Here is a 27,615-nt window from a genome sequence, read left to right as displayed (position 1 = left end):
GATAAGACTTTGGAAGACAGAGATGGGTATTGTTAGTGGGAGCAGAGTGGGAAGGAGGGCTTCAGTGAAGAGGAGGAATGGTCTTAAAGAATCAAGACAGATAAAGAAAAAGGAGTGGCAGAAGGGAGAGGTGGGAAATTAAACCAGATTATACATGAGGACCAGATAGACTCTGGTTATGCCTTGGTCAGCAGACAGCTATTGCAATTTTTGTGCAACGTTATTTGGAGTGCTGACTCACTGCAGATGCTGGTCTTTAGTGATAGGAATGACTCTTTGCTTGCATGCCTGACTCCTGAGGCCAAATAGAAGGTCGTAGGTAAGCTTGCTGAAAGCCTTAAGAAGCTCTTATAACACAATGCCACAGTGGGGAGGGCCACAAGCTTGCATCTGGCGGTGCTCAGTATTGACTGACCGGACCATCCACTGGTCCACCTGTGCTGGCTCATGGCTTAGGACCCTCAGGATGCTCTGTAGAAGAGCTAGTGGGCTGATGATAGTTCTCAAGTTAGCAATGAGTCAGAAAAGGATCAGCCACCTTCTCTTCAAAGATGAGGAGACAGTTTAGAATCCCACTGAGGGGTCTTTTCTGATCTATTCCCTCATAAGGTGAACTGGGTAAAGCCCTGCTTTGGGCAGACCCATCTTCTCCTAAACACCCATTTCCACCCCTAAGCCTGGGACTGTGCCCACCCTTCACTTTTCCATCTTGCTTAGAGAATGGGTACTATGGTTGTTCACAAGCATTTTAAACATTCTTTTTTTCTAAATTTTTTAATGTTTTATTTAGTTTTGAGAGGAAGAGTGCCAGTGGGGGAGGGACAGAGAGAGAGGGGGGGAACAGAAGATCGGAAGCTGGCTCCGCCCTGACAGCAGCAAGGCTAATGTGGGCTCGAACCCACAAGCTGTGAGATCATGACCCGAGCCAATGTCGAACGCCCAACCAACTGAGCCACTCAGGGGTCCCACCGTTTTAAGCATTCTTAGCTCATCTTCCTCAGTAAAGTGAATGGCCCATCTCACAGGTGGTTGATGATGTGATGCACCTACCTGGCCCATGGGGGGGACTAGCAGCTCCATTCTGTCCCTTCCTGCCTCCTTCAATGTGTCCTTCATTCTAAATCTCCTCTTCCATCATCCTTCTTCCCCAACTTTCTATTGTCCTTCATTTCATACTCATTTCTTTCTTTTGTTTCTTCCTTCTACTCTGATTCCCTTTTTTGTTTCAAATTCTCCATTTAAATCTTTTTCTCCTCTCCATTCCTAAGTATTTCCTTCTTCCCTTCCCTTCCCTATCCTTTCTTATCCTTTCCTGTCCCTTTTCTTTCTTCTCCCTACCCCCGGGGCCTTCTTCTCTGCTTTCATTTTTCCTTCAGCAAATTTGCACAAGGACTTGCTCCAGGCTCTGTTCTAGATATGGGAGCCTAAGAAGAGAAGGAAGATATAAAGACTAGTCCCTGGTAGCCATTATCCACTTACATTAAAATTAAAATTAAGTTTCCATCTATGCTTTTGTTTAGTGAATCTCATACAGGCAGTTGGGTGGGTTTTCACCATAGTCAAAGAGTATGTGCATCATGATGGCCTGACTTAAAGCATTGGCCACGTGGTATTTGGAAAGTTCACTCTGGAGGATTGGGGGGCAGGGGTGGGGATGGAGAGTGTGCAGCTCAGAGGGAGAGAGAGAGAGAGAGAGAGAGAGAGGTGGTCATTTTCCAGGGTAGCTGAAGCCAGGCTGTTCTTCACAGCATTATGCTCAGTGCTGCTCCATGAGCAACATCAAAGGTTTTCTTTCTCTGTTGAGAGTTGGTGCCTCCTGACAATGCTGGGGAAGCCAAGTAGGAGAGAGTGGGTAGGGCACAGGTGACAGGATGATGGGGGCTCATGTGGACTAAGGCTGGAAAGGGCTGCTTCAAGGAGGTGATCTGGCCTTGAAGGATGGATGGATTTGGACACATGCAGAGGAAGGGAAAGGCATGGGCATGTGCTAAAATTAGGAATGAGGCCGGCATCTTATCAGCAAAGCATAAAGAGTCAGTCGGGAGTAGAGGGAAAATTTCCCACGACAAAGTTATTCCCTTGAAGGGAAGCATGACCAAGGAGTTACAGGACAAGCTCTGGAACCTGACTGCTTGGGTTCAAATCCTGGCTCTGCCACTTACTGATGTGTGACCATCGGCAAGTTACTAAATCTCTCTGGGTTTTACTTTTCTTCTCTGAAAAATGAGATAATAGTAATGCTAACTTCAGGGTCATTATGAAAATTAAATGAGTTAATATATATGTAGTACCTAGGGGGCACCTGGGTAGCTCAGTCAGTTTAAGTGTCTAACTCTTGATTTCGGCTCAGGTCATGATCTCACGGTCTGTGAGACCGCATAGGGCTCTGGGCTGACAGCACAGAGCCTGTTGGGGTTCTCTCTCTCTCTCTTTCTGCACCCCCCCAAAAACAAATGAAAAAAATTTAAAAAATCCTTAAAGATGTGCTTGGGTGGCTCATTAACCAACCAAAACATGGTTGAATAACAAGGATTTGGACCCAAACGGCCTGGCTCTGGAATCCCCACCCTTAGCACCACACTACAATACTTCTCCAGACCAGAGGGGCTGGCCTGGCATGCAGTGAGGCGGGCAGGGGAGCACAGAGACTACCACCTTCACTTGTACTTCACTGTGGTACTTTCCCTGATCCACAGATTGCTCCTTTTTGGGGGGAGGTGGGAAGAATCCCTAATATACTCAAGTGTCAACAGCACTAAACTACAGACCGAATCACATCAGTCTCAAAATTCTTTGGGGCTATTGCTCTTGTTTCTCCAAGGGGAGTGAGACCCCCTTGAGAGCAGGGATGGATTAAACACTCTTCTAAAGTCCAGAATGGTGGGTACCTAGCAGGGGCCTGGTAAATACTGATGATCTAATGAAAAGAAGAGGGGTTTTAGGGACTGAGGAAGGATGAGGAGGGTCCCTGAAGTATATAGGGTATATAGAGGGTAACTAAGCTGTATGCTTAGGAATAAGAATAGAAACATTCTCTTCGTTTTGGGGCATCACTGACAAAGATCAGACAAAGAAACAAAACAAAGCTTTCTCGCGTCCCTAAAGGGCTCTTCTCAATGTCCTCAGCCCCTAATTTTCCTTTCCAAATTGGGAAATTTCATAAAGCCAAGGTCATGTGCATTCTTAGTTTGAATAAATGCCTCATCAAAGCAGTTATCATTCCCTTTTAACATTAAGACTGTCTTGCCCACCATCTTATTTCTTTTAGACTGGGTCCCCTTCCTCTGAAGGTCTTAGTTTGTGGACAGCGCTAGTTTTCTTGTGTGGTTCAGAAAGTGGGGCTCTTTAAGTAACTTCTGCTGAGCATCAAGGAAGGTCTTGATGCCTGGTTTCTGGTTCCCTCTTCTCATTCCCCCACTGGGCACCAGGAGCCATGAATTAAGAGTTTGCTTTGGTCTTTTCAAGGAAAGTCTGGGTTATGTCTTCCTTCAGGGTGGGTTAGAGGTCTCCTCCTACCAAGGTTTCCAAGTCTTTTTTGTAAGTTCAAAACCCTGATTATTTTCTCTACCCATAGGCCTGGAGTTCAAGGGCAAGGGTAGTTTGCTGAGGAAGTCAGACAGGAGGCTCTTAGAATAAACATCTCGGTGTTCATACCATGACCCCCATTTACTTCAAAGGGCTGTTAAATATAGCCGGGGCTGAGCAGACAGGGCAGAGCTAGCTTCTGCAAGAGGCCTGCCTTTGTCTGGCACACAGGCTTCTGGGGCTAACGCTCACCCCAAACTTGGCTGCCCTGTCAGACTTCCCTCCTCCAGAATTCTAGTCCTGCCGTCGATCAATCATTAAGGCTACCTTTTCTTCACTTGCTTGCAATCTTCTCAGCCTATGGAGACTATGAAAGCCAGTGGTTAGCAGCAGGCATGCAAGGGGACTCGGGATCCATGCCTGAGACATATTTGGACCCCTCAAAATCAGGGTCTTCAGTGTTGACCACACCTCCTTAGCAACTGGATCGACACACACATTAAAAAACAAAAATAAGAAACCTAGCCCCATCAGCTCAGGCTCTAACAGGTGGAGAGAAGTCATTATCTGATACTTCACCTCAAAGGTCTTGAAAGGACAGAATGTTCCAAGTTGTGTTGCTCATAGATCATCTACAGCAGTTCTAAACTCAAAGTGAACAAAATAGCAAAATCTTGCTGGCTCTGGAGAGACCATTTGGGCGGTCTCCCTAAAGTGGGGAGAGAAGGTCGAGGCCAGGGCAGTAAATTACAACAAGCAGAGATGAATTTGTCGGACGTTCTGTGACAGCAAGCCTGAGGCCAAGACAGAATCTTTACTCTCAGTGATACTATCTTAGCACCAAATCATTTTTTTCTCCCCTTGTTTCCAAACACTTTTCTTTCTGTGACATGTCTGGTGGCTAACAAAGACTGTAGTCCTGACTTTGATCAACTCCACAAAGACTTCTAGAGCCTCCTAGAAACTGCTATTAGGAATGTAGTCTCTCTACTTTTAACCCTAACACTGACATTTAAAAAGAGAGCCAGACAGTTGTACCTTTTTCTAGATATTTTGACCCAAGTAATTATTTTCAAATCTCAAGATTCACTAAGAACCCCATGAACATAGTGAAATTGAAATTATTAGGGTTTCAGAAAAATGTAAAGTTCTAGTGTGTGCATTTTAACATTTTTAGGGGTAAATTTTGTTGCTTTTGTACTCAAAGGTTAGAATCCTGGATATTTTGCAGTACACCCCCAAACTGAAGTACACACTGCAAAATATCTGGGAGAAAATATGATTAAACTCTGAAAACTCTTCTAATTATTTAAATAGGTAAGTGGAAAGATTTCTTTCAAATTAAAACTGTTAGCATTTGTCCAATCCTATGACCTATCAATTAAAAATCCTAATTCAAAACCAAAGTGAAAATTTTTTTTTGCAAAAATAATCCAAAATCCAGAGGATTGAAAACCATGAGTTAAATGGAAACCACACGTAATTTAAAATTAATATGACTTGGGGCACCTGGGTGGCTCAGTTGATTAAGCACCGGATTATTATTTTTTTAAATTTTTTTAACGTTTTATTTTATTTTTTTTTTAAACACAGAGAGACAGAGCATGAACGGGGGAGGGTCAGAGAGAGGGAGACACAGAATCTGAAACAGGCTCCAGGCTCTGAGCTGTCAGTACAGAGCCCGACACGGGGCTCGAACTCACGGACCGTGAGATCATGACCTCACGGACTGTGAGATCATGACCCGAGCTAAGGTCGGCCACTTAACCAACTGAGCCACCCAGGCGCCCCAAGCATCGGATTATTGATTTCAGTATAGGTTGTGGTCTCACAGTTCCTGGGATCGGTTGGTGGGATCCAGCCCCACATCCTGTCTGAATCCCCTGGTTGAGATTCTCTCTGCCCCTCCCCTGCTCATGCATGTATGCTCTCTCTCAAAAATAAATAAATAAATAAACAAACATTAAAAAAAATAAAATTAACATAACTAAAAAAAAACAAAAACTAAAGGTACAGACAAGCAGATACCAAAATTCCATGAACTCTTAGGCATATCAGGTTGGAAGGAAACCAGTTTATCTGAGTTTATCACAGACTCACCAAAACCATTCCAGACAGGTGTGTATTTGACTGATTTTGAACTCATCAGGAAATGGCATATATAAACACTTTCTCAAGTGGCCTCCACGTCTTGGAAACTGCCCTATGTTTTCTAGGTTTTGCATCTTGCTCATTTAGGGCAGTAAGTCTCTGTAGGGACTAATGGACCTCTGCCAAACACGCTCTAATTCTTGCTGCCATCTAGTGGTAAATTCAGAGACTACAGTGTATAGTGTGGAGCGGGAGAAGACCTGGAGAAGACCTTTCCTCTGGAAAGGAAATGGGTGGGGGAAGGATGATGCCGTTCTCTGGATCCACGCGCGCAGAGAATGAGTATTTTAAAGAGCAAGGAAATGAACATTTTTCTGCATTGCAATTAATACAAATGATAATTTTCCACAATTGCCCAGTGTCTGTCCCAAATGAATACGAGTTACATAGATAAGAACAAATACACTTTTAAAACAGTCCTCCTGACTTTAGGATGGAGAGTAAGAGAGAACCGAGTGAGCTGGACCTGACTTCAGGCCAGTCAGGGGTCTTTGTTTAAAGCAGTTATCAGATGAAGGAACTCCAGGGGGAAAATGTGACATCTACCAAATTTGACAACATTTCAAGGATATGCTTGCTTCAGTTTATTCAGGTGCCCTTGGTTCAGGAAACATAGTTACGCTTGGTTAAAAATTTTGTAGCTCGGAACTGCTGCTAAAGTAATCACAAAACCACAAGCTCACAAAGCAATGTAACCCGGATAAGGGACCTCCTAAATTTGAGACCCTCTGATCCCCTTGCTTCGACAGTTGAGAAGGGAACGTTTAACCTTTCACCAGATTTAGCTAAATTTTGTAGATCCTAGGCATTCCCTATGTTTTTAGCATTACCAAACTAATTCCCAAAGGCCAGTGGAGGGAGGATGGAAAACGATGCTTTGAGCTTAGAAGAAAGTAATGCTTATTGAAGGGTCAAGACCACTGAATACTCTGAACATTTGAAGCATTTGTGCATCTCATGGCAAGGTAAGGGACCACAGTGAAATCTGTTGTTTTAAATCATGGGCTTTCAGTGAATAGACTGTATTCTGCTACAATCCCTAATTTGTCTAACTGGTTTACCAGGAGTCTGAACTCTTGTGTGTAAGTAATGAGTAAGGAATTGGGAATTTTGGAGAAACTGTTGATGCCACCTGCATGCACTGGTTTTGGGCCCAGTGTGCCTCCTCAGTGAAGCCAACATCACTGTCATAAGTCACTTTGGGACAGGTGTAGGCCTGAATGAGACAGCTATCAGGACTTGGATAAAGGGCAGGCAACAGGCTTCTTTATTAATCAAATCCTCTCTTTAATTTCTTTTATTTTTTATTATTTTTTAAAAGTTTATTTATTTTGAGAAAGAGAGAGCAAGTGAACATGAGTTGGGGAGAGGGGCAGATTGTGGGGGACAGGGAGAGAGAGGGAATCTTCAGTAGGCTCCATGCGCAGCACAGAGACTACATGGGGCTCCATCCTACAAACAATGAGATCATGACCTGAGCCCAAACCAAGAATCGGATGCTTAACCTACTGAGCCACGCTGGCACCCCTCTGTTTAATTTCTTTTAAACATTTATTGGTTTATATTGGCAATCCCCTTGATGATATTGGCCCTAAAACAACAGGGATAACACTCAGTAGTCCGATTCCATCAGGTGAGAATTTTAAATCATGTAGATAAGATATTAGAGGGGCATCTGGCTGGCTCAGTAGGCATAGCATGTGACTCTTGATCTTAGGGTCATGATTTCGAGCCCAACATTGGGGATAGAGATTACTTAAAATAAATAAATAAATAAATAAATAAATAAATAAATAAATAAATAAAAAAATAAATAAAATCTTAAAGAAGATATTAGAGGGTGACACAATTTGATGTATGGCTTATCCAAAATGTGGGATAGAATTATTTTGCAGAGAAAATCTCTTGAAAAGGCATTTCTGATCTTACTATGGCTTTGGTTAAAACTCTTAAAACCCAGAACTTGTAGCACAGGGTCAACCTCATTAATAATCTGACCTTTGCCCACTGTTGCTATTACCTGTTTTATGTTTTTCATGCTACAAAAACCAAACTACTTCTTATTCTGTAACATTCCCTTATCAATTTCTGTGGTTTGCTATACATTATTCCCTCTTTTTGAAAGATACCTTCCCCTATCATTTGTCTACAAGACTGGTATTTATTCTAAGACTCCTTAGATACTACCTTGCAGAGTGAACCATCCCTCTCCTTGTAGTAAGTCTCTGTCTGTGTATACTTCTGGTGTTGTCATTTTATTACAATGTGATTACTATTCACTATTAGACAGTGAATTCTTTGACATTCTGGGTCTACTTGGCTGTGAAGCCACTGTATCTGGGTTGCCATGATCTATTGAGGTGTGGTGAAGTGAACTGAAGTCCTCACAGAATCCAGAGAAGCCCTGCAGACTGTGTCCCCAGAGTGTTCAGGTTTTAAATAGACACAGGGAGTCCCTCTCTTACCTTCCTTCCAGCTATGTAACCTCCTGAGGCTCCAAAGCTTTTGGTGAATGTGCCCATAAACACATCAACATCTCGAGGGTCCAGTCCAAAGAATTCTACAACACCCCGGCCAGTTGGGCCCACGGACCCAATACTGTGAGCTTCGTCTATGTAGAGGTAAGCCTTGTATTTCTTCTTTAGAGCCACGATCTGGGGCAGATTCACGATGGAACCTTCCATGCTAGGGCATAAGGAGAAATGCTTGTCACTTGTGTACACTTTCTTGGGAAGCTCTGTGATGGTCTCCCTTCCAGTACTTCTCAGACAGCCTGCCCTGAGACCAGTCAGCCATGACAGGGATATGCAATTCCTTTCTTCTTAAGGCATATTCTATTTTGCTAAGATAACTCTGTTAATCTTGTAAAGCTAACCTGGTATTATTTTATTGGTATAATTCACATTCCGTAGATTTAAGTGCTTTGAGTTGTTATAGCTAATTCCCAAGTAAACAACTAGCTCGCTGCATTGTTGATCAATTTATTTGTAAAGTCAACTAGTGTAACTAGACTGACCATTTTGGATTCTAGGTATTTTGCTAGTTTTAATTAAATTGCTCTATGGTAATCCATCTTTATCAGGTTGCTGCTCTCTGTTTGACCAGTTCTGTCTGACCTAAACTCAGTGCTTGAATTGCCAAAGATTAAAGGAAAGAATTAAAAACACACAGAAGAACTCTGCTTAAGACACATAGTATTAATAAAAGCACCATAGAAAGTTCTTAGGATCTCTTCTTCAGTGCTTATTGGAAATCAAGGGCTTATTTGAGGTATCTGGTAGTGTCCCATCTTTTTATTCCTTTAGGCCAATGGTTCTCATTCTTGAGTGAGCATCAGAATCCCCTGAATTATTTGTTAAAACACAGATTACTGCCTCCCTCCAACTCCCCACAGAGATCCTGATTTAGCAGATTTGGGGTGGGCTGAGAATTTGTATTTCTACCAAGCTCCCAGGAGATATCCTACCGCTGGTTGGGAACAACACTTTGAGAACCACTGCCATAGATGAACCCTTTTGTTTTAGTCCTAAGTGCTTAATTTTTCATGGTATCATAAATTGCAAAATCACTTCAAGTCCTCCAGCAAAGGGAAAAGTATGAAGTAAATAAATAAGTAAAATTCATATTTACATGGCACCTTTGGAACTCAGTGGATTGAAAAGAACTTTTGGCTTTAATCAGTTGTCAGAACACTTGGTGAGCTGTGTCTATACCACACACAGTTTTGACTGCACTGACAGGCGAGTTCTATGAAAACACACAGACTCTCACCCTCACCACACAAAGGAGCTTGTCAAACAACTCAAGCAACCCTTCAATTTAGTTCAAGAACTAATCGATTGATGCAAACAGAAAGTTGAGCTTCTCCCTTCTTCCTAATTAGTTTATTTATTAAATTTAATGCATTACAAAAATAAACTTAAGTGTCAGATCGATTCAGTCAAAACAGTCCAGCTGGTTGTGCAGTTGCCCAGGCCAAGTAGTGTTGGTCTGGAGGGAGTATAATGATCTTCAAGTGCAGGATTTGTACTTTTGGTTTCTTTAAAGGCCTTTCTTATTTAGAGCAGTTTTAAGGTCACATCAAAATCGAGCAGAAAGTACAGAGATTTCCCATGCACTCCCTGCCCCACATCTGCATAACTTTCCCCATTATCAACATCCCTCACCAGAGCAATGCCTTTGTTACAAATGAAACCTGTGTTGACACATCATCACCACCCAAAGTCCAGAGTCAACATGAGGGTTGTCTCTTGGTGTTGTGCATTCTGTAAATTTGGACAAACGTATGAGGACATGTACCCATTCTTAGGATATCTTACAGACTATCTTCACTGCCCCCCAAATCCACTGTGTTCTGCTTATTTGTTCCTCTCCCCACCCAACCCCTGGCAACTACTGATCTTTTCACTCTCTCCAGAGTTTTGCCTTATTCAGAATGCCATATAGTTGAAATCATGCACTGGGTAGACTTTTTAGATTGGCTTCTTTCACTTATTAATATGCATTTAGGTCTCTTCCATATCTTTTTATGGCTTGAGAGCTCATTTCATTTTTAGTGCCAAATAGCATTCCATTGTCTGGATGTAGCACAGTTAACTTATTCATCCTCTGACTTGAAGGACATTTTGGTTGCTTCCCAGTTTTGGCAATTATGAATAAAGATGCTATAAACATCCACTTCCAGGATTTTGTATGGACACATTTTCAACTCCTTTGGGTAAATACCAAGGAGCATGATTGCTGGATTGTATGGTAAGAATATGTTTCATTTTGTAAGAAACCACCAAACTGTCCTCCAAAGTGGCTGTACATATTGCATTCCCAGCACCAGTGTATAATAAGCCTTTCTGTTGTGGCACATACATCCTCGCCAGCATTTTACTGTTGTCATTTTTCCAGATTCTGGCCTCCTACCAGATGTGTAGCGGTATCTTGTTGCTTTAATTTACATTTCCCTGATGACATATGATGTGAAGCATCTTTTCATATGTGAATTTCCATGTATGTATCTTATTTGGTGAGGTGTCAGTTAAGGTCTTTTTAATCAGGTTGTTTGCTTTTTACTGGTGAGTGTTAAGAGTTCTTTGTGTATTTTAGATAACAGTCCTTTATCAGATCTATCTTTTGCAAATATTTTCTCCCAGTCTCTGGCTTGTCTTCCTGTTCTCGTGGCATGGTCTTCTGCAGAGCAGAAGTTGGTAATTTTAATGAAGCCAGTTTACTGCATTTGTATTTTTCACAAGGCCAGTCTGAATGGCTGTTTTCAGATTTTCATGAAATGGAAAACAAATACAGTCATTTTCTCTTATATAAGTTTGTAAGTTAATTCCAGTATTTTCTTAGATTAATTGCTTGTTCACATGGTTTGCATTGAGAGTAGAAGGTAAGGCCATCTGACTAAGCTTAGATTGTAGCCACACCACTTCCCAGCTGAGGACTTGGGCAACATACGTGATGTTCTTTGCTTCACGTAGAACAAGCATGATGATGGAACCCTGCTCATAAGGTCTTTTTAAGGAAGCCTAGAAATAATGCTTGTGAAGTGTCTGACACATAATGAGCGCTCGTTGAGTCATTCTTTTTCTTAGGAGGAGCTTAGGAGAAAATGGTTGCAGTGAGGCCCAACTCGAGAAATTGGGAGCCCTTGACAATACTCTGTGTCGAATCTTCTAGGAGAGAGGCATATGGGTGTCATACATAATAAATGGCTATATGCCCTCAAAATTCTAGAATCTACTTCTCATCTTTAACATGTTATAAGTTGGTAACACAACTATGCTAAAAACCTGCCATGTCACAAAGAGCCATTCTTTGTTCTGGAACCGAATTTGGCAGGAGCCAGAGTTAATGCTGAACAGTTTGCAGACACTCAAGGCAGCTAATTAGCTATCCTTCGCTGGGGCTGGTCTAGCTGATGTTAGGAGTCTGCCCACCTGGTTTATATTTCTTCCTCTAAGATTAATGACTCTACAATACTGCTGATTTCTGGAGTTAATGCAGGGCACACATGGGTCCTAGGGAGAACTCGGCTTTTATAAAGAGTTATATTCACCCTCACTAAGTTTTCATTTTCTCAGTGTGACCAAATTTGAATCGAACCTTTTCCTATAGTGGGATATTGAGATTGTGCATGCATAAAAAGGGCTATCTGTGTGATTCCTATAAATTGCCGTCAAAAAACACTGCCAAAAATGAAGTGTTTTATTTTTTCTTCCTGAATGGAAGGTTGTGTTTCAGAGACTTCAAAAAAAGAAAAACAACTAAAATACAACTGTAGGTAGAGATAATTCTACCCGTTCATTTGAAGCTCTGTGAAAGGACCTGAATTATTCTTAAACTAGCAAGCTAGTGAATAATTTCTTTATATCTTTTCTGTTACATAATGTATTAGCTAAGTGACAAGACTCTTTTTTGAAATCTCCCTCTCACCACCTTCTCCTCCACATATAAAGCATATTATCCATTGGCAGGATTGGGCATTAAACCACTGATTTGCCAACTTACATGGTGGAAAAATCTCCTTGGCGGGCCCAAAGCATAATCCAAGGAAGAAAAGAAGGTAAGGAGAGGAAAAGAAAGGAGCTAAGACTAATTAAAAATAAAGTACTTTCTTTTTCTTTTTTCTTTATTTGTTTAAACCATAGGTTAAAGTTCTCAATCCTTAAACTTACATTAATTTGGGCAGGAGAATGGCTTACGTCCTTAGAGGAAATGATATTCTGAGACTTAAACATTTGTTTACATATGTATTTTCTGGAAGGGCTAGTTATTATTTCTTAATACTTTTTATTTTGGAAGTTTGGGCTCTAGTTATACTAGATTATATCCCAGGTTATTTGGGACCCGCTGCCCTTCTCTAGTGTGTGTGTGTGTGTGTGTGTGTGTGTGTGTGTGTATACACACACACACATAAATATGTGTGTGTGTGTGTGTGTGTATATATATATATATATATATATATATATATTCTTTATTTTCTCCTTTTTTTTTAATCTAAAGTAAGCCTCATGCCCAGCATGAAACCCAATGCGGGGCTTGAACTCACGACCCTGAGATCAAGACCTGAGCTAAGATCAAGAGTTGGACACTTAACTGACTGAGCCACTCAGGTGCCCCTTTAGTAGATTTTTTAATAGTTTTGAGATTTCTCAACCACAATGACTTTTCAGAGACACAAAACTAGAAGAGTCTGACTTTCGAACAATACTTAAAAGAAAGCAGATGAGAACACTAAAATACGATTGTACTTTTAAGCCCCAAATCATGAACTCATGGAACTTTATATTTCAAGTTTCAATCTCCCTATTTTACAGATGAAGAAACTGAACCCTAGGTAGGTAAATGGCGAAGGCCACATGGATGACTTCACATTTTCTGTGTTTACTTCGTTGGATGGGGACACGTGAATGGACTCCCTTGTTGATATGGGGCCTCTGTCCCAGCAGGGCTGCCTGGTTTGAACCCTGGCTCTTTCTCATCTCAGCCATCTGCCTTGAGTCGAGTGTCTTCATCTTCACAGTGATATCAAAATACTGGGGGGACACCTGGGTGGCTCAGTCAGTTGAGTGTTTGACTTTGGCTCAGGTCATGTTCTCATGGTTCAGTTCATGAGTTCAAGCCCCACCTTGGGCTCTGTGCTGTCAGCACACAGCCCACTTCAGATCCTCTGTCCCCCTCTCTCTGACCCTTCCCCACTCGCGCTCTTTTAAAAATAAATAAACCTTTAAAAATAGATATAAAATGCTTTATAAAAAATGTACAGGGGAGGCTTACTCAAAATCACACATGGGGAGCAAGGAGTAAGCCCACGTGTTTAGTAAGTAGCAGACACATAATAAATGTGAGCTGCTTCCCCTGACATCCATTCTCCAGCTGGGTGAAGAGCAAACAGCTTCACTCTGCAGACACCTTACCGTTTTCCACGTTGCAACTTCCTCGACTGAAAATAAATTTAATGATGGAGACAGCTGCCCTTGTTGTGGGCTTACTGTGGGCTGGGCTTCTGCCAGGAACTGGTCCTATGATCTTATTTAATATTTACAAAAGAACCCTATGAAGGACACAGCGCTGTAGGTGACAACACTAGGATTTGAACCCAGGGCCTGGGCCTTCCTCCAAACCCTGGCTCCTCCATATTCTCTATATAGATAATGAGACTTAGATGGTTTATGGATGGTGGCATTATTATTGTCATTACTGTTAATTACTATAATTATCATTCTCATAACTGCTTTTGTGGAGTTTATGGACTTCTTAGACTTGGTATCTAGCTTTTCCTACCTTGATACCTGCCTGAAACTGTCTGATTTGGCTGAATGCTCTTTTTAGGAATTATGAAAAAAAATGGACTCATGGGAGGCTTTTGTGGTGGGGGGACTTTCCCCATGGTGGCAAACCATAGCAATAGATAAAAAAATATATATCTGGGAGTAAAACTTCAAAGGAAGCTTTGTGTTGATATCAACAAGGTATGTGTCTATAACACAACTCTAAAAAGTAGAAGTGTATTTGTGAACTGTTGATTCCTAACCCTGGCCCTTTGGAAAATCTTGTGGGAAATAATTTCATTTTTTGGTGATAGAAGCAAATGAGAATGCCCACTATGTGCCAGAACTCCAGTCTAGGCTAGCCTTGTTTTAAAAATGAGGAAACTGAGGCCCCAGGAAATATCGAGGCCTAAGAAGTGCCCTGCTTCCTAGCATTGAATGGGCCCTTTTAGCTCACAGCTTCATTTAAAGACAAGATTCTGTCCGGGTGAGATAAAAGAAAGCTCCTGTGAAGGGAGGTCCATGGAAAGTGGAGGTTTCATTGTATAAATAAATGTCAGGATGACTGAGCCACTATGGTAGATTGTCTCCAAAGACTGCCTGCAAGTCTCCCCATCCCTCCACACACAAGCCAATCCTCCCATTAAGAGGTGGGCTCTGGGGCATGTGGGTGGCTCAGTTGGTTAAGCGTCTGACTTCAGCTCAGGTCAGGACCTCGCAGTCTGTGAGTTTGAGCCCTGCGCTGAGCTCCGTGCTGACAGCTTAGAGCCTGGAGCCTGCTTCAGATTCTGTGTCTCCCTCTCTCTCTGCCCCTCCCCTATATACACTCTGTCTGTTTGTCTCTCTCTCTCTCTCAGAAATAAATAAACAAAAATAAATTAAAAAAAAAAAAGAGGTGCTCTCTCTCTTCCCCTTGAATCTGAGCTGGCCTTTTGCCATACTTTGACCAACAGAGCATGGCAGATTTGCTGTACTGGCTCTAGGCCTAGCCATTAAAAGGCAGCAGCTTCTGCTCTCATCCTCTTGGAAGACAGATGTTCCTTCCATGTTGTAAGGAAGTTCCACCTTGATTGCTCAGTGAGAAGAGCCTACATATGGAGAAGGCACTCCAGAGAAGAGAAGGGAACAAGGTACTTCAGTCAACCGCCAGTGCTGAGTGAGGTCATTTTCACATTCCAGATCCCAGTTGAACTCCCAGCTGAATGCAACCCCATGAATGACCCCAACCAGCACCACGTGGAGCAGAAAAACTGCCCAGTTGGTCCAGACAACCCACAGCGATGTGGGGAATACTAATTCATTGCTGTGTGTAAGCCGTTATGCTTCAAATGGCTTGTTACACAGTATGAGATAACAGAGCAGGCACCATTGCTAGTGAATCCCAGGTTGTGGTTTGGTGCCATGCCGGCGTGGAGCCAAAAGTCCACACCTGGCCCTCCTGCCCTCCTGAGACCATGGTGTGACATGGGCCCAGCCATTAACAAGCCTTGCTGCTGGAGTGGTTTCTCTATGTAACTGATGGGAATAGTTGACAGTGAAACGCTGGTGGTCCACTTAATTTCAGCCACGATCAAAGTACTTAAAACACAACTTTCCTTTAGTGGAGCTAAGCTTTGTTTATTTGCAGTTGGATTCGGTTAACTCTGGTTAAAGGAGACGCCTAATCTGCTCTCCCTCAGCTGGATCCATGCTCCTGCAAGCCCAGGCCTGAATGACAGGTGTTTAGATAAGGGCTCCCCTCCTAAGCTGGCAGCTGGCACAGATCACACAAGGGAGCAAGACCTGTGCCTGAGGTTATGACAGCCCAGAGTCCATAGGAGATGACTTCCCAAAAGTAGCAAGTTCAAGGCCATTGAGTAAATTATTAATTAAATTGAATTTTTTTTTAATTTTTTTAAATGTTTATTTTGGTTTTTTTTTTGAGAGAGAGAGAGAGAGAGAGAGAGCAAGCAGGGGAGGGGCAGAGAGAGAAGGAGACACAGAATCTGAAGCAGGCTCCAGACTCTGAGCTCTCAGCACAGAGCCTGACATGGGGCTCAAACTCACAAACCGTGAGATGATGACCTGAGCCAAAGTCGGATGCTTAACTGACTGAGCCACCCAGGAGCCCCTAAATTGAATTATTAATTGAATTAATCCATAGCAGGGTATCTCAGCCTCAGCACTGTTGATATTTTGAGCAGGGTAATCCTCTGTTGTAAGGGCCTACCTTGCGCACTGTAGGATGTCTAGCAACATCCCTCGCCTCTGCCCACCAGATGCCAGTAGTACTAAAGTTGCGACAACTGACAATTGCCAAGTGTGTCCAGAGTAGAGGTGGGTTGCGGGGAAGAAGTCACCTTGGTTGAGAATGCTGCTCTAGGGTGATTGCAAAGACTTCACAAAGAAGACACAGTCTGGGGGCTGACCTGAGGAGGTACTGCATACATTGGGTTACTGAAAATGTGAAATACCAGCTTTGCAACCCCACAGATGCACTGGGAACACCCAGAACACCAACCCCTGGGGCAGTAAGGACTAGAGAAAAAACAAAATGATATCTGGCTTTTTATTGTTGCTGTTGTTATTATTATTATTATTATTATTATTATTATTATTTTACATTTAGTAGAAAGTACTTCTTTTTTTCCAAAAGGGATGAAGACACATTTCTTCTGCTGCTGGTTTATCTATTCATGGAACAGAAATGATGTGCACTCTGGCTGAGTGAAAAGCTCTATCAGATCTCAAGTTTCCTTTGCAAACACACTTCTCCTTGCAGGGAAGTTAAGCTCTCATTCCCTTCTGTTTAATATTGTTCACTTTTCTGTAATTACAAGAAACGTCTCCCTTGATTCTTTCAACATTACGATTGTTTGAGAGCTGATTTAGGAGTGAGCACTCTGAGATAATGTTTCTTTGACTCAGGGACTTGGGCATTCAACAGAAGGGTTGGGAGGCACCCTTCATTTTAGTGTCAGTAACCAGTTTGGACAGAGAATGAAGCAAATCCCACCACCATGTTCCTCATAAAAGTGCAGCTCTCAGTGGCTTAGTGGGTGTTTTGTCCACTTAGCTTCAAAGTGGTGGGAAATGGAGCATACCTTCAGATGCTGAGTCCAGCCGCTCCCAGCTTTGGATCAGGAATTGCCCTTGAGGTTAGTCTTACCTTGTGGAAGATGTGCAGGGTTTTTGTATTCTAATGCCAACAACTGGCCAAGTTCAGCAAGCCACTGGAGTTTGTGTGTACTGTCTAGTTAGAAGCATCTGGGTACGTAGCAGCCATATCTACTATAGCCATAGAAGGCAAGAAGCATTCTGATGTTGAATAACCCAGCCAGAAAAAGCCTTTGAAGTTGTGGGCCAGTGAAAGGTAGTGGAAAGAATTATTGCAATACCCTCTAAGGGCATTTCTGAGGACACCTTCACAAGCATCCAGCCTCCAAGGTATTCTGCCATATGTACAGACATTGAAAAGATAGGTGACCCAAGGCTGACAGCTCACATTGGTAGCTCTGGCTCAGGTCTCTCCATAATACCTAATACCTAACTCATTTTTCCATTTAGCTAGGAGAGGTCAGCCTTTCCTCATTTGTTAGCTTGCTACAGGCCCCACTGTGTGCAAACATCTCAGGTGATTTACATACCTGTAGATGCCCTCAACTAGGATGAGAATCTTCTTCCAAGCTCTGCGGATTCGAGGCTGGCCATAGATTACAGCATCTCTCAGGAGCTTCTCTAGGCTTTGCATGTCTTTAAATAATACCAAAAAAGAAAGTGAGTCATGACAGGGTTTGATTTTTCCTCCCCCATTTTCTTTTTTGAGAAGGCATCAGGTTTCGTTCTTCTTTTTTTTGCTTATTATTTTTGAGATAGAGAGAGATATAGAGCATGCTGGGAAGGGGCAGAGAGAGAGGGAGTCACAGAATCGGAAGCAGGCTCCCGGCTCTGAGCTGTCAGCACAGAGCCTGATGCGGGGCTCGAACTCATAGACCACAAGTTGGACGCTCAACCGACTGAGCCACCCAGGCACCCCAAGAGAAGGCATCAGGCTTCTTAGGCTCAGGCTTAGACCTGAACTTTTTCAGAGAGCCAGATCAGAATCAGAGAACACCTGGGGTGGAGGGAGGGAGAGGCTTATACTTTAGTACAATTTAACTCTGACAAGATGAGTAGTCAGGTTTATATAGTAGGCAGAATCACCCCACCCCCACCCCCTGCTGGAGGCACATGGTTTTATAGGCTCTTTTTCTTTTGAGAGAGAGAGAGAGAGAGAGAGAGAGAGAGCACACGAGCAGGGGAGGGGCAGAGGGAGAAGGAGAGAGAAAGAATCCCAAGCAAGCTCTGCACTGCCAGTGCAGAACCCACTGTGGGTCTCGAACCCACGAACTGTGAGATCATGACCCGAGCCAAAGTCAAAAGCCAGACGCTTAACCAGCTAAGCCATCCAGGCACCCTGGTTTCATAAACTCTTAAAGGGCTCTCCTCTTCTGCTTCGGCAGAGATTGGAGATTCTCCATTAAGTGCATCCTGTGGGCTTCAGCTTTGATACCAGGTTAAAATGAACTTGGAGGTATATCATTAACTGATACTCACCAGTTGTGTAGCCATGAGCATATGAGAGTTTAGCTGAGTTAGTACAGAGTGGTGGCATTGCTGGCAGGTGTCTCACTTCCTACACTTTGAGACCTGACTTTCGACATCCCCCACTCCAAACTTTAAGGCACGGGAAAAATTAGCACTCCTTTGAAAATTATTTGGAAGCATCTGGATACATTAATAAGTGCTCACAATTATTAAGCCCTATCTGGATTCCAGCCTTCCTTCTAAGCATATTCTTTGTAATGACTTGTCTAATCCTAAACATGACCCTAAGGGGAGGTACCTTCATTTTATGTTTCAGGAAACCAGGGCACATATAGGTCTGGTAAATTGCCTGAAGTTTATGATCACAACCAGCATAGCCAGGATCTGAACCTATGCAGTCTGGTACCATGACACGCATTCGGAACCACTACCTTAGTTGAGAGCTCTTGTTCCTTCTTCTCAAACTACTCCATGGTCATGTTGAACAAAGAAGGATGGATGTCTGGTGGATTATTCTTGTTAACTTGTGATGTCAAATATAATTCACAGTGACTTTTCATTTATCTGCAACCAGATGTAGATGATTGGACTTAGGCTGAGTGATTATTGGGGAAGATTGGTCTACCATTCCAGCTGTAGGGGTGTGTGTGTGTGTGGGTGTGTGTGTGTGTGTGTGTGTGTGTGTGTGTGTTTAACTTGCAAAGCCCAGAGAGAGAGAAAAAAGGCAGAGGCTTATGTGCAAGTTTTTTAGATTCATTATATTTTTACCACATTTCTTTGTACCTTCAGAACTCTCCCTTTTTGAGAATCTGAAACCAAAATACGTTAGGTCTATAATCTGATTTCAGTTTGAAAAGTTGGAGATGCTACTGAACAGCTGACCTAACTGTTATGTAATGTTCATCAGGCATTAGAGATTCCACTAAAAAATGCTCACAGGAGGGCTTCCTGGGTGGCTCAGTTGGTTAAGCAACTGATTTTGGCTCAGGTCATGACCTCAATGTTCATGAGTTCGGGCCCCGTGTCGGGCTCTATGCTGACGGCTCAGAGCCTGGAGCCTGCTTCAGATTCTGTGTCTCTGTCTGTCTCTGCCCCTCCCCTGCTCTCTGTCGCTCTCTCAAAAAATAAATAATAAACATTAATTTTTTAAAAAATGCTCACAGGAAAAACCTAGCAGATCTAAATCTAAGACGGTACAGTCAATATTGGTTTTAGCCACTGCATCAAGAAGCAATATACCAAAGAAGCGACATTCAGTGGATTGTCACTGGTCTAGGCTTAAGTTGGCTGAGGTTCTTCCTTTCAGTGGAGATCCCTGAAACTTTATTTTTAGTCCCAATCTGTGGTGGAATCTGTTTTAGGATTTCCTTACAGCTCTAGTACCAGCACACAATATTAGCACAAAATCAATGTTTGATTATGGAAAGGAATGTAGACCAGGAAAAAGGAAGTAGAATACCACTTTAAGATCTAAATAGAAATTATGAAAAAGGATAATTGCCTCATTTCTGCAATAATATTTCTTTAAAAATTTTTAAAAAATATTTATTTATTTTTGACAGACAGAGTGCAAGCGGGGGAGGGGCAGAGAGAGAGGGAGACACAGAATCCAAAGCAGGCTCCCGGCTCTGAGCTGTCAGCACAGAGCCTGACGCGGGGCTTGAACCCATGAACCATGAGATCATGACCTGAGCTGAAGTCACTTAACCAACTGAGCCACCCAGGCGCCCCTCTGCAGTATTTCTTACATTAACTGTGTTTTTGGTTTTGAAGACAGGCAGACATCTTGTGTCTTCACAGATGTAGTGTTTTACTGACACTACATCATTACCCACTAGATGGCAGCCAAGGAAACAGAAAGCAGCTTTCTTATTTTGAGAATTTCTGGGACAGTAAACCTTTGCCTGTATGGACATTTTGCTTTAGGCTGAGTTCCTAAGATGTTGAAGGAACCCGCGTGATTGAGATATACAGCTCCTTTTTCTATAATCTACTGCAGGCCTGTTAGTCTCTGAATGAAATAAAGAAATGACGAATGTAAGATTTCTGTAGAGTGTTTTCCTTCTGGGAAGTGGAATTTATAATTTTTTGGTACAGAAATAACACATGATGAGGGTGGTTCCAATGCCATAACAATAAAAACAAACCCAGTGAACCAAATTAGCAGTCACTTAAAAAGTGAATATTCTAAGATGTTGAAAAACCTGTATATGCAGACATTATTCTACTTTTTATGCAATCAACTAGGTCACATACATATTATAGGTTTAGTCTGGGATTAGGTTTAAAATGGACACCACTAAAGAACATAGAAGATTCTCTCCATTCTTGTATTAACAAGCTGGACAGAGAACAAGCCTTTAAATGGCCACGATGTGTTTCATGCATTTTGCAGATGGAAACAAGAGGAATCCCAGTCCCTTCCATGGCAGGGAACTCATCCTGTCCCACTTGAACAGAGAGTTACCTGGGGATTGTCTTTGGTGAAGCTTCAGAAAACCCGTGGGGTCCACACACTGGGATTCTTGAGCAGAGGGGGAATCAATCAGTCTTATTTCCCCTTGTGAAGCAGAAACTCATTGACCTCTTAGAATCACAGAAGCTGCACAGAGAAAGGGATAACTTCACTCAGTGCGGGATTCTGGACTTACATTAGTGTCTGGTAGCTTCTCTTTGGTTCTTAGGGTCTGGCTGTATAATGCTACAGCATGTGGGGTACAGCTCTGTAGGATTCAGGGGTTTGTGGTTTATGTTCTGCAGGCCTTGTGAGAGTCTACTGTTTCAACAAGCCACATGCTAACATTTTTAAATAATGTTGCTTATTAAAGCACTTATATTTGCATGATGTTAATCCTCATGACACCTCTAAGAAGTAGGAAAGAATAGTTAGGTTTTTGTTTTTTGTTTCTTTTTTTTTTTTAAGTTTATTTATTTATTTTGAGAGAGAGAGCAGGGGAGGGACAGAGAGAGGGGGAGAGAGAGAATCCCAAGCAGGCTCTGGACTGTCAGCACGGAACCTGATGTGGGGCTTGAACTGTGAGATCATGACCTGAGCTGAAATTAAGAGTCAGATGCTTTACTGACTGAACCACCAGGTTTATAAAACCAACAACAACCAAAAACCAAATGCAAATAAATCAGTTTGATATGTAAAGAAAATACTGAGATATAGATATTAAAATAAAAGAATAAATTTGATGCTATCAAGGGGCACATACATAGCACTATTGTATAATATCTTTCTAATCTTATGACATGCTTTCTAATCTTATCACGCTATTTGTGATTGCCACAAATTTCGGTATCAGCAATGCCTTAGACATCATTCACTACCATCTGGCTCAATAAAGTGATTTTCTTTGGTTTGTGAAGGGCTGAGAGGAGCAAGTTGGCATGATGGGTGCTGAACATTTAGCCATTAAAAATGAAAACAGAGGCCTCATCTAGGTGAGTGACGCAAAGGAAGTCCTGGTCTGTCACAGGCATGACTAATCGGTTTACTGAATTACTGAATACCTGGAATAATCCAACAGTGTGCCAAAAACGAATCAGGCTTAGGTGACAAATATACTTTGAGAGCCTGTTCTTGAGCCTGTCCTTAAATTCAAAGCCCTGATAGGATCAACAAGCCTCTGAGGTCTGGGGAAGCTGCAGTTAATGTACTGTGAAAAGTGGGCACGGGGAAACAAGGAAGCCATATTCTTCTCAGAAGAGAGGTTGTGTATAGTTCAAAAAGTGTCTTCCTGATGATAAGAAGTCGATATTGGGCTTTGTTCTGACTTTTGCATACAGTGACAACACTGTTTCTTCTGCCACGGTTTCCTCGTTCCTCTTCTCTTGTGCCACTGACCTTTTGTTGAGACACAAGACCGTTCTTACTGCTCATCCGTCAGTGGCTTTCCCTTCCTCTGGATCCAGGGCCAGCTGTCATGGTCAGGCTGAATACGGCCTGTACCTTCCATATGCTGCTCAGTGTGGTTGATGGTTCACACCTTCTTCCTTCAAAAGTCCACAAAACCCACCTCCAGCTACAGCTACATTTAGATGCGTTCTCTGCTTCCCTGTTCCATGGGCTGCTCACCAAAGATATTTTCATGTCTGCACATGATAGACATCCATCAGATATCTCTTAAGTGAAAAGATGGTTGGATGATGAAGGAATGCTACCTGTTACTCTAAGCCCTTGCTTCCCATCTGTTCCCCCATTCTTCTTGTTCCTTTGGAGATGCCCAATTTCATCCTTCAAATGCTGAGCCCAAATGTGGAATATTAAGCAATGGGTACTTCAGTAACTGTGAATGATGACAAATAAATCATTCTTACTTTTAAGATGGTGATGGGGGAAATGCCTCCTTTTTTAGCCTATGGGGGAAATGCCTCCTTTTTTACCCTATGGGGAAAAGCATAATCATGATGGCTAACTTTGGTAAGCAAAGTAAATGTCTTTCTCAAGTCACATTTATAGTCTCTTCCTCATGAGATCAGTGAGGGAATTTCTGATGCATTGAAAATTTGGTATGTTAAGTTTTACAGTTTGGGTAAATACTTAGGCTCAGATTTTCTTGGTAGCTCTGTCAGTATGTGGGCAGGTGTTGCATGGCCTTTGGACAGGTTTGTAAGAAGCATGGTGATCTTGCAAGAGTGTGAAAGGCAACAGAGAGCAGGGGACTGAGCTGATTTGAGGGTGAGGCAGGTGCTAGGGGCAGGGCCTGGGTACCTGGGGAGGGAAACCAGTAATTCTGACCTCAGGGACATGAGACAAAGGACAGGGAGAGCCTAAAGCATGGGGACAGAGTGTCCTCAGAGTTCTGGGCCGATGCAGCACGTAGGGCTCTGATTCTCCGGGAGGAATTAAACATAGTACTCAACTGGGATCCCTAAGTGCTTGAGGTCAATGCAGGAAGGTAAGATGCGATTCAGGGAACAACTTGGGGGCTCAAGAGGTCAGTTCTGGGATCCTGCATCTCAGATCAAGGGCAACCAGTGTGAACCCTGGCTGCATCTGCCTAACCCAACTGCCTTGCTCTGGGAGGGCTGCATGGAAGAGCAAGTCTCCTGCATTCCACTAGCCAGGGGGAGACAGCCTTGGAAAAGGCTGGGAAAGGAGGTAAAGGCGAATTGTGCTTAAAAGTAGGAACTGGAAGGGCACCGAGGTGGCTCAGTTAGTTGGGCGTCGACTTATGCTTGAGTCATAATCTCACAGTTAGTGGGTTGGAGCACCACATCGGGTTCTGTGCTGACAGCTCAGAGCCCTGAGCATGCTTCAGATTCTGTGTCTCCTTCTCTCTGCTCTTTCCCTGCCTGTTCTGTTCTCTCTCTCTCTCTCTCTCTCAAATAAATAAATAAACTTAAAAACAAGGGAACTAGAATCAGATCTCCTTGGTGTAAATGCCACTTCTGCCTCTGTGTCTAGCTAGCTCTGTGTCTCCTCACCACTCTGTCCCTCTGTTTCTTCCCCTGTAAAAAGGAGATGATCCTAGCAGGTGTCTCATTGTGTAGTTATGAGGCTCAAATGACTTAGTGCATGTAAAAGGCTCATTGCAGCAAGGGTTCAATACTATTAGTTGTTGTAAAACATATAGAAACAATCACTGTCTTTATTAAAGTGAACAGCTCAGTTCAGGAGTCCAAGGAGGACCTTAAGATCTAAAAAGTTGTGGCTTATAAAAAAAAAATAGTCTCAGTGCTGTTTATAGGTTTGATCTTCCACTCAAACAGCACTCCTGAGCCCTCAGAAGCAAAACTCAGAGTTTTCCCACAAACATTGCACTCATTGTTCTGTCTCCCCTTGCCCTTTAAATGCCTCTAGGTAGAACCTTGGTTCTTCCTCTCCACTTTTTTTTTTCCAACTGCTCTAAATTCTTGGTCTGCCCAGCCCTCTGACCTCATTGAAACTCTCCTAGCTGAGGGCGCCTGGGTGGCTCAGTCGGTTAAGCAGCTGACTTCAGCTCAGGTCACGATCTCACGGTCCGTGAGTTCGAGCCCCGCGTCGGGCTCTGGGCTGATGGCTCAGAGCCTGGAGCCTGCTTCCGATTCTGTGTCTCCCTCTCTCTCTGCCCCTCCCCCGTTCATGCTCTGTCTCTCTCTGTCTCAAAAAAAATAAATAAAACGTTAAAAAAATACTTTAAAAAAAAAAAAAAAAAAAAAAGAAACTCTCCTAGCTGAGAAAAAAATTGCTTCTCCTCTCCAAGACTAGTTCCAGAAGCCCTTTGTGACGCCCTTTAGGTCGGAGATTGCCTGCCTACCCTACAGCCTTGTAAGTGTGGTCCTGCACCAGCAGTACTGGTGACACTTGGGAGATGGGCAGAAATGCTGAGGCTCAGGCCCCGCCCCAGGTCTACTGAATCAGAGTCTGCATTTAAACAACCACCCCCTAGTGAATTCAGTGTATGTTAAAGTCTGAGAAACACTGTTCCAGAATCTAGATCCTAAGTAATTATCAGCAAAGTGAGCAGGTTCTGAGAAAAAAAAATAACTCAGTCCTGATTTTCCCATATCTCTGCAACAAGATGTCACCCTTTCCAGAGACTTAAAATTTACCCAGGGTTTGAGGTCCTGAAATGCCAGGGTGTTAATACTCAGCCCAGAGAATGTGTCTACCAAAGGCATCCGCATGCCCCAAGGAGCTGCGGCCTACTTTCTCAAAATGCACCAGAATCGCAGTGGAGAACAGATTTACTGGTCACTGGTCAGAGCTGACTCCATAGCTTAGACTGTCAAATGTGCTCAAGAGTCTTTTTTGTGGCACTTAATGAGTCACAAAGGCAACCCAAGGACTGGCTATTTCACTCAAGCTGCCCAAAGGAGAAAATGCAGATATTCTTAGCATTTAGCCAGAGGAATTCAGAGGCTAAATTTTAGCATTCTGGGTTAAAATTTAGGCCACTAACAGGACAAGCAATCATATAGATTGATTTTTACACAATAATACACTGATATGGCCTGGAAGTAGCTGGACTTAGCTAGTGGGTAAGAGTGTTAGCTAGCACATGCTGTACAGGCCCTGCCTATATCCCTCAGCCTGGCTCCTTATTGAAAACACAGGCCATTCTTGGTCCAAGAGCTTTCTTCCTGGCTGTGGGGGCATACTGAGCCTAAGCAGGAACAGCCTCCAACCTCCCACACATGGGAATTGGTGTATAAATAATCCAGTTCCCGCACCCCACTGAAGTATGTCTACACTGAGTTCCCAGGTAGGATTAAGCTCTGGCTGTCTATTGTGGTAACCCGCTTGACAACATGCCTTTTGTTGGCTGCCTTTCCTTCTCTGTCTCCATTCTCTGCTCATCTGCTGGTGCTTCCTTGGATCATGTCCTAAATAAATGAGTTACACTCAAACCCTTGTCTCTGGGTCGCTCCTGGGAGAAATGAACCATGATAAGAGCAACACACGTGGGTTTGAATTTGGACTCTGGCCGTTTATCATGTGTGATGTTGGACAGGCCATTTAATCATTTTGAGAATCAGTTTTCTCTTAATAAGTAGAGATAATGGATAGAACTATAAATATGGGGTTTTGTTAAAATTAAATGAACTGATTATGCAAAGGGCTTAACATAGTGCCTAGCGATAAATATGGTCTCAGTAATTGTCCGTATTCACTATCCAGGAAGAGTTAATCTATGGTGATAAAGAATTCTAGTACCTGACTTTGAATTTGGTATGGCTAAAAATGCACTCTGAGTCCTTGGAGATTTTCCCCTGGAGGGTAGCCTTTGTGTGTTCTGATTCTGTTCCCTTTCACAATTTTCCTTCTGTTTGGTCCCTTTGTTGCTTGTTCTGATCTTGTGGGAAATAGAGAAATGAGGAATAGCTTGAAGTTATTTAAGCTGTTCAAATAGGATTGAACATCAAGCTTGTCCAAATAGAATTCAAAGCTTACACTGGTCTGAATAGGTGTAACTGCACCTTAGGTATATTTTAGCCATACACAGTTAAAAAATTCAAGGATCCACAATTCTGACTGATATACAGTTGCTCTAAATAACAAAGAGTATCCTTTAGTACTGATTTACATAAAACAGGACCTCTTCTCCTCCAAAAGTCAGGGGAGTATCTCAAGGTGTAAGCAGAGGTCACAGGCAGAGGAAAGCCCAGGAGGGCAGAACAAGTAGACGGTTGTGTGAAATCCCATCATCCCGATGTTTAAGTACATTCTGGTTTAGGCGGCCATTCTTAAGAACCCATCTCACACGTTATTAGCTTCGGTCTCTGTTGTGTTGTATGCTTATCCCCACACAGGAAGGCAACTTAATATCCTCTACATCTTATTTACATTATTATTCCAATCTGCATGGATGCACGTTGAGGATTAAAGCATCATTGTCTATTGAGGAATTTAGTAGTATCCTAGGAACAGCAAAGTGGGAAAGACAGTCAGCAGCTACTGATGCCTTACATACCGTGATCCTACTTAATTCTTTCTCCTCTGTACACCGTCTCATCTCTCTCACGTCTCGAGGAAGAAGTCATTCAAAGGCCCCTGGAGGAACCCCTCTCAGACGTGACTGTTTTCGCGATGTAAACACAATAGCTGGGAAATTGTGCCCATTCCTAAAGGTAGTAAGCACGCTAGTGAGTGGGCACAAAGGCTTTGTGTGTGAGAATGAAAGTGTATTCATTTCCTACCAGGCTGTAAGAAATTAGCACAGACTGAATGGCTCAAAACAACATGTTCTCTTACAGTTCCGGAGACCAGAAATCTGAAATGGGTCTCACGTGATTTTAATCAACGTGTGGGCACGGCTGCCTTCCTTTCTGGAAGCTGTACGTGGAGAATCTATTTCCTTGCCTTTTCTAGCTTTCAGAGGCTTCTGGCATTCCATGGTGTGTGACCTTCTTCCCTCTTCAAAGCCAGCAGTGACCATCAGAGTCTTGCTCACATGGCATCACTCTGACACTCCCTCCTCTGCTTCCCTTTTCTGCGTTTAAAGACTCTGTGAATACACTGGACCCATGCAGACAATCTCTTTAAGGTTAGCTGTTTAGCAACTTGAATTCCATCTGCAACTTTAATTCCTCTTTATCACATAATATATTTATAGGTTTTGGGATTAGGACATGGACATTTTTAAAGGCCATTATTCTACCAACCACAGAAAGTTGA

At 42.8% G+C, this 27,615-nt stretch overlaps 1 protein-coding gene across 1 annotated transcript in view; it reads right to left on the bottom strand.

Annotated features, from left to right (window-relative positions):
* The window catches only part of SPTLC3 (serine palmitoyltransferase long chain base subunit 3), a 134,912-nt gene that overhangs the window by 37,211 nt on the left and 70,086 nt on the right, over positions 1–27,615 (bottom strand). Inside the window, exons 7-8 of the mRNA XM_019462506.2 lie at positions 17,570–17,675; positions 8,142–8,361 (exon numbers count right to left, since the gene is read on the bottom strand). Coding sequence (XP_019318051.1) covers positions 8,142–8,361; positions 17,570–17,675 — 326 coding nt within the window. The remainder of the gene's footprint in view (positions 1–8,141; positions 8,362–17,569; positions 17,676–27,615) is intronic.

The sequence above is a fragment of the Panthera pardus genome, unplaced genomic scaffold, assembly GCF_024362965.1.
Source record: "Panthera pardus isolate Hobbes unplaced genomic scaffold, ASM2436296v1 HiC_scaffold_25, whole genome shotgun sequence".
NCBI classification, from domain to species: domain Eukaryota; kingdom Metazoa; phylum Chordata; class Mammalia; order Carnivora; family Felidae; genus Panthera; species Panthera pardus.
This window is presented reverse-complemented; position numbering and strand designations above follow the sequence as displayed.